Source organism: Geotrypetes seraphini, chromosome 10, assembly GCF_902459505.1.
Source record: "Geotrypetes seraphini chromosome 10, aGeoSer1.1, whole genome shotgun sequence".
NCBI lineage: Eukaryota > Metazoa > Chordata > Amphibia > Gymnophiona > Dermophiidae > Geotrypetes > Geotrypetes seraphini.
This window is the reverse complement of record NC_047093.1, coordinates 55,010,788-55,017,683: the sequence shown is the minus strand read 5'-3', so window position 1 is coordinate 55,017,683 and position 6,896 is coordinate 55,010,788. Positions and strand designations below refer to the sequence as shown.

General features: G+C 43.4%; 1 protein-coding gene across 2 annotated transcripts in view; it reads right to left on the bottom strand.

Annotated features, from left to right (window-relative positions):
* Window positions 1-339: 339 nt before the first annotated feature.
* Window positions 340-6,896, bottom strand: part of NTNG2 (netrin G2) — a 111,970-nt gene continuing 105,413 nt past the window's right edge. For both annotated transcript variants that reach the window (XM_033959903.1, XM_033959904.1), the window contains 2 exons: window positions 3,250-3,384; window positions 340-1,115 (listed from right to left, as the gene is read on the bottom strand). In XM_033959903.1, the coding sequence (XP_033815794.1) occupies window positions 895-1,115; window positions 3,250-3,384 (356 nt within the window). In that variant the 3' untranslated portion in view covers window positions 340-894. The remainder of the gene's footprint in view (window positions 1,116-3,249; window positions 3,385-6,896) is intronic.

Below are 6,896 nucleotides of genomic sequence, written 5' to 3'. Positions count from 1 at the left end.
GCTTCGGTGAACCAGGGTTGCCACTGTAACTAGTTCCAGTTGTGTGGGTTTAATCAATATGTCCTAAGGCTGACAGTAGATTGTTGCCCAGAAGCTGTTCTCATATGTAACTGAAGAGTTTGCGGAAGTCAGAGTAGTTTCCTAGTGGTACAAACACCGTCCTTATATAAGATGAAGCATGGCAAGAGCTGGACTGAACAACAGTAGTTCAGTGGTGCTTTACTGTAGGATTATATACCACAAACAAATGCTGATGGTGAACTGGCCCCCAGGATTGTTTTATAATATTTAATTACAGCAAAAATAATTTTCTACAAAAAAAGTTTGTACAATGCACTGGTACATGTTTCATTTTGTTCTCATGTTAACTGAGCAAGCCTGTGTCTGTCCTGTTGGAGGATAAATGGGGATCAGAATCCCCACCCCCATCTCCACCCTCCAAAAGAAAGAGAGCAAGCTGTATAAACAGTGCCACTGCTGCTGGGGTTGAGGCAGTGGAGCCTTGCAGCGGGAGGGAACAGGGAAGGGAAATGCAAAGGGGTGGGTTGATTGGGAAGCCGGGATCCTCTGGGAAGACAGGAAGGAGGGAGGCCAAGGCCCTACTCCAAAAAGGCAGAAGAGAGGGAGATTGGGCCCTACCCTGGGAAGGCAGGAGGGAGGCCAGGCTCCTGCTCCATCCATTAGTCCCAGCTATTCTGAAATGGGAAAAGCACAAAGGCAATTGTCAGAAGAGAACTAGTTCCCCCCCTCCCCCAACAGATCTTTGGTCTCTCTTTTTCAAACCTTTTTCCACCTGCTCCTGGGGCTGAAGTTTTGGCAGATAGATGTCCAGTCCTATAGAACAAAGGACCACTTGACAGAAGTCCTGGGGAAGGGGGTGCTGGCTAGGCAGCATTAGAGGTTGAGCTCTTGTGCTAGTTGCAGGATGAGCATCCCACACACAAGTCCAATCTTGCTGTGCAGGCTGGCAGCAGCTCCACAGTCCTGCTGCTGGGGATCACACTCTGTTTTCTCACACAGGACACCCCAGTAGCCGCTTTGGCACACACAGTGCTGGTTCTGGTGGCAGGTCCCGCCATTCTGACAGAGCAGTAACTCCTCATCACACACATTGCCTGGAAGGGAAAAGGACATGTAAAAATAATAATAATAATAATAAAAAGGCATCCTGTATAATGATTTTAGTTTCAGGCACATGGAAGTAGCCCACAGACAGACTGAAACTTCCATCTAAAATCTTTCAGCTGTTCTGTAGCTGTGTAGCTCCAGCAGGATAATCTTAATGGGTAGCTGACCTCTGGAGCACTCAGTTGATTGGCTTCCTGTGACAGATGAGGCTAATTGCAAACATGTACCTGCTTGGCTGACATGGGAAGGGATGGGCTTGCAATTCCCTCCTAGTCTTTCAGCTCAATCACAACTGTTTTGTTGAAGTAGGTCCCTATGAACCTTTCATTCTCGAGCTGGGGCTTTCCCTTCTTCATTTTCATATTCCTTGTTCAATTTTGATGGCTAACAAACCATAGCACCTGCTGGAATCCAACTAGCATGGGCTCATTCCCACTCTGGCTTGGGGAGCGGAAGATCTGACCAAGGAATCAAATGGGGGGTTCTTCCACATTGCACAAACAGGGCTTGGCACAGTCTGCTCTAGAAGTGCCTCTGACTGTGGCCAGGTATCTCTAAGGAACATCCTTTCCTTCCGTAATTTACTTCAGCTCTGGTGCTGCTGAGCGTTGTCTCAATTCTATGTTGAGGCAGTGCTCACATCGGTGAAGAATTCAAATGAGGTAAAATGGCAGAAGAATTTCTTAGGCACAGTTAAAGGCGATGTTTTTTCCTAGTCTCAAAACCTTTGGCAGTAGTGAGGGCCTATTTATTCCAGACTGTAATGAAGCTCAAATTGTCATTATTCTGAAAGGATTTTATAAATAGAAAAATTCCAGTCCTCAAAGTACATACAGTGGTACCTCGGTTTACGAGTGCACCGGTTTGCGAGCGTTTTGCAAGACAAGCAAAACATTCACAAAATCGGCGCCTCGGAAACCGAGTGTGCCTCGATTTACGAGCGCCCCCCCCCCCCCTGCGATCCGGCACCCCCCAGGCACCCACCCACCCGATCACATTCTTTACCCCCATTTGGCACCGGCACCAACGCACAGGACATGCTGGTGCCGGTGCCCGAAGATCTCAGAGAGAACGGGAACCCGAAGGCCTTGAGCATGCGCAGATGCTCAAGGCCCAGCGCAAAGAAGAAGGCAGATTTTCTGGCACCAGCATGTCCTGTGCGTTGGTGCCGGTGCCAAATGGGGGTAAGGAATGTGATCGGGTGGGTGGGTGCCTGGGGGATGCTGGATCGCGGGGGGGACGCGAGCCGGGGGGGGTGCTGATCGTGGGGGGGTGACACAAGTGGGGGGGATGGCGGATCATACGGGGAGATGGCGGATCATATGGGGGGGGCCCTTCATGAGCGGGGTAGAGCAACGTCGCTGGCCTCGGGGGGATGAGGTGGGTGGGAACGAATTAAGCGAGTTTCCCTTAGTTCCTATGGGGAAACTCGCTTTGATATACGAGTATTTTCATTTACGAGCATGCTTCTGGAACGAATTATGCTCGTATACCAAGGTTCCACTGTATAGGGCTTCTTTTACAAAGGTGCATTAGGGCCTTAACGCGCAGAATAGCATGCGCTAGCCGCTACTGCCTCCTTTTAAGCAGGTGGTAGTTTTTCAGCTAGCACACGCTAAAAACGCTAGCGCACTTTTGTGAAAGGAGCCCATAGTTTTGGTTTTCAACATAACCATAATAAACATTCTTAAAATACATCTGCAGTCATTTCGGCTACAAACACAGTTACTCTGCATTATTTGGGTTGTTCTGAAAACTCAATTTGGTTGTGATTCTTTGATACCCAGATAATTAAAAATATAACATGAATACTCTTTTCTAGCAGAAGGTTCAGTCCTGCTTTTATTGTGATCACAACATAACTTTTGTCCAGTAGGGTCAGGATGGAGGGGCATTACCCTAATTCATATTGGATTATCTCAGCAAATAGTCCAAGAAGGGATTGTGGCCATAGCTCAGCAAGACAAACCTGGTCCTTACTACCTTATCCTGATGCGGTTTGTCTCTCCAGGATCCTAACATTTAAGATATATAGTGCACATCTGGATTATGGGTGGTTGTTTTTTTAGATTTTACAAAAGGCATCCAATTGTGTCTGCTGAGTTGGCAAGAAATGCTTACGTGTGCATGTCTGTTTCCAGTAGTAGCCAGGAAGGCAGTCATCACATTTAGGGCCAGTGGCTCCTGTTTTACACTCGCAAAAACCAGTTTCATTGCAGCGATCATGTTTGGATTCCTGCTGGTTGCAGTTACATTCTGGGAAAAAAAACAACAACAACCCTATAGTTGCTTAACTGTGTCCTGCAGAAAACCCATGAAGTCATTTTTAGATAAATTTCTCTCAAGGAATTGGGAACTGCAGAGGTGAAAGTCCACACCCTACAGTATTATGTGCTCATTTAAATGCATTTTTTTAAGCAAAGCTGTGCTTTTCTGAAGACTTGTTATAATTGCAGTAATACAGCCCCATGCCTCGAGAATGGAAGGGCAAACAATTATAGTCTTCACAGAGCTTCTGCAAGGGAAATGCATTGCCTTTGAAAATTCCACTGGAACATACAATGTGAGTACAAATTACTGGAAAATACTCCCAGAACCTCAGATATTTAACAATGCACAATCTCTGCTCAGGCTTCCCCTGCCCTGACCGTACTGACTTTTCCCTCACCTTTAAAAGTATGTCCTCTGTGAACAGCACCTTTGAGCGGAGATACTAATCGCAGCATTTTCCTGAAGTGGGGAAGTGGTGGTGCTGTACTTGGCAAACAAAAGTATCTATAGCATAAGGGAATGGCAAGTCAAATGCACGGTGCTGATAAGGAAGGCAAAGAGAGTCCTTGGAAAGAAGATTGTGTCAGAGGCAAAAACACATAGTAAAAACTTTTTGAGATATATTGGAAGCAAGAACTTGGGAAAAGAATCAGTTGGACCGCTAGAGGGGTAAGAGGGGTGCACCCTCAGAAAAGACAAGGCCATAGTGGAGAGATTCAATGAATTCTTTGCTTCGGTCTTCACCAAAGCAGATGTGGGGCTAAGGCACCCTAGATTATTTGGACATCTACAGATAAGTTAAAGCAACGTTTTGATTGGTGGTTTCAATTTCTTCTTCATTTATTTATTCTATTAAAGAATCACAGTGACACTTATGTTAAATGTTTTTACAGTTTTTTTATTGCACAGGGCACTTTTGAATTATTGAGAAAGAAAAAATGATGGTGATTATAAATGATGTTTTTGGGTAAGGCCCACAGTGCGCTTCACGGTGCACTTTGTCTGTGGGATATACCCGGGTGAAAACCAAAAATTAAAAGTTTATTCCCCAGAAACTGATAATTCACTTTCATTGTTTAATTAAGCTTTGTTAATCTTCAGTGTCGTGTGCAAATCGCAAAAAAAAAATGGGAGTTGGTCTTTTATGAGGTCGGAGATACCAGTGCCAGAAAGCGAATTCAATGCAGATGAGTCAGAAACAAATCTCTGTAACACTAGTAGATGTAATGGGGGCAATTTGACAAATTGAAGAGTAGCAAATCGCCTGGACTGGATTGTATGCATCCCAGTGTACTGATAGAACAGAAAAATGAACTTACAGAGCTATTAATAATTTGTAATTTATCTTTAAAATCCAGCATGACACCTGAAGACTGGAGGGTGGCCAATATAATGCCAATTTTTAAAAAGGTTTCCAGAGGTGATTCAGGAAATTATAGACTGGTGAGTCTGATGCTGGTGCCAGGCAAAATGGTAGACACTATTGCAAAGAACAAAATTACAGAGCATATACATAAGTGTGGATTTAGTCAAGAGAAATCTTGCCTAACCAATCTAATGCATTTCTTTGAAGAGATGAATAAACATGGATAAAGATGAACTGGTCGATAGTGTGCATCTGGATTTTCAAAAGACAATTGACAAAGACTCCTGAGAAAATTAGAAAGTTATGATATAGGAAGTAATGTCCTATTATGGATTATGAACTAGTTAAAAGATAGAAAACAGAACATAGGGTTAAATGGTCAATATTATTGATGGAGAAGGGTAAATAGTGGGGTTCCCCAGGGGTCTGTGCTGGAACCACTTTTTTTTTACATTTATCAATGATCTAGAAATGGGTATAACTAATGAGATAGTTACATTTGCTGAAGACACAAAATTATTCAAAGTTGTTAAGTCACAGGATGATTGTGAAAAATTGCAAGAAGACCGTGAGAGACTGGGCATCAAAATGACATTTGATGTAAGCAAGCGCAAAGGGATGCATGTGAGAAAGAGGAACCCAAACTATAGAGGTGTGATACGGATTCCACATTAGAGTCACCACCCAGGAAAAGGATCTAAGTGTCATTGTGGCGGATATGATGAAACCCTTGGCTCAGTCAGCTAAGGAAGCAAATAGAACTTATCAAGGGGCTGCTATTTGCCTGGATACAGGTTCAGGGGAAGTTCCACAGGATGAAAATTCCTCTCTTATGCAGAAGAGAAGATTTTCAATTTGTTTAACTTTAGGAAAAGAATGGAAAACTAAGATGAAAATATTATAATGCCTTTATATTGCTCTATGGTGCGGCTGCACCTCAAATGTGTGCATTTCTGATCGCCATATGTCAAAAACAGATATAGCGGAATTAGAAAAGGTATAGAGAAGGGAGACGAAAATGGTAAAAGAGATGGGATGACTTCCCTATGAGGAAAAGCTAAAGCAGCTAGGGCTCTTCAAGCTGGAGAAGAGGCAGTTCAGGGGAGCTAGAATAGAGGTCTATAAAATACTGAGTGGAGTGGGTAGATATAAGCTTCTTGTTTATTCTTTCCAAAAATACCAGGACTAGGGGGCCTTGTAATGAAGCTATTAAGTACTAGATTTCAAATAAACAGGAGAAAATATTTCTTCACTCAACATGTAATTAAACTCTGGAATTCATTGTCAGAGAATGTGGCAAAAGCAATTGGCTTATAGTAGAAGGCAGATAAAGACCCAAATGGTCCATCCAGTCTGCCCAACCTGATTCAATTTAAATTTTTTAATTTTTTCTTCTTAGCTATTTCTGGGCAAGAATCCAAAGCTTTACCCGGTACTGTGCTTGGGTTCCAACTGCCGAAATCTCTATTAAGACTTACACCCTCCCAGCCATTGAAGCCCTCCCCAGACCATCCTCCACCAAACGGCCATATACAGACACAGACCGTGAAAGTCTGCCCAGTACTGGCCTTAGTTCAATATTTAATCTTATTTTCTGATTCTAAATCTTCTGTGTTCATCCCACGCTTCTTTGAACTCAGTCACAGTTTTACTCTCCACCACCTCTCTCGGGAGCGCATTCCAGGCATCCACCACCCTCTCCGTAAAGTATCAAAGTTTATAAAAGGTTTAGATAACCTCCTAAAAGAGAAGTATATAAGCCATTATTAATCTGGTTTTGGGGAAATCCGTTGTTATTCCTAGGGTAAGGAGCATAAAATATGTTTTACTCTTTGGGATTTTGCTAGGTACAAGGGGGTGCTGAAAAGTTCTCGGCCCCAACAAGAAGGGAATGACATGGAGCCATGAAACTTACAAGTTATCCACACATTCACCCCTTAGATCAACACATTTAGCACGTCGTGTCTGAAGTTTCAGTAACTCTTCCAAAAAAATACTCTGATGTCTGGTCACTGAAATACTGCTCTGCTGCTGCAATCACCTTCGAATCACTCAAACTGTTACTCTTTCGAACTCTTTTTAAGGTTTGGAAACAAAATAGATAGATGGAGCAAGATCTGGTGAGTAGGGT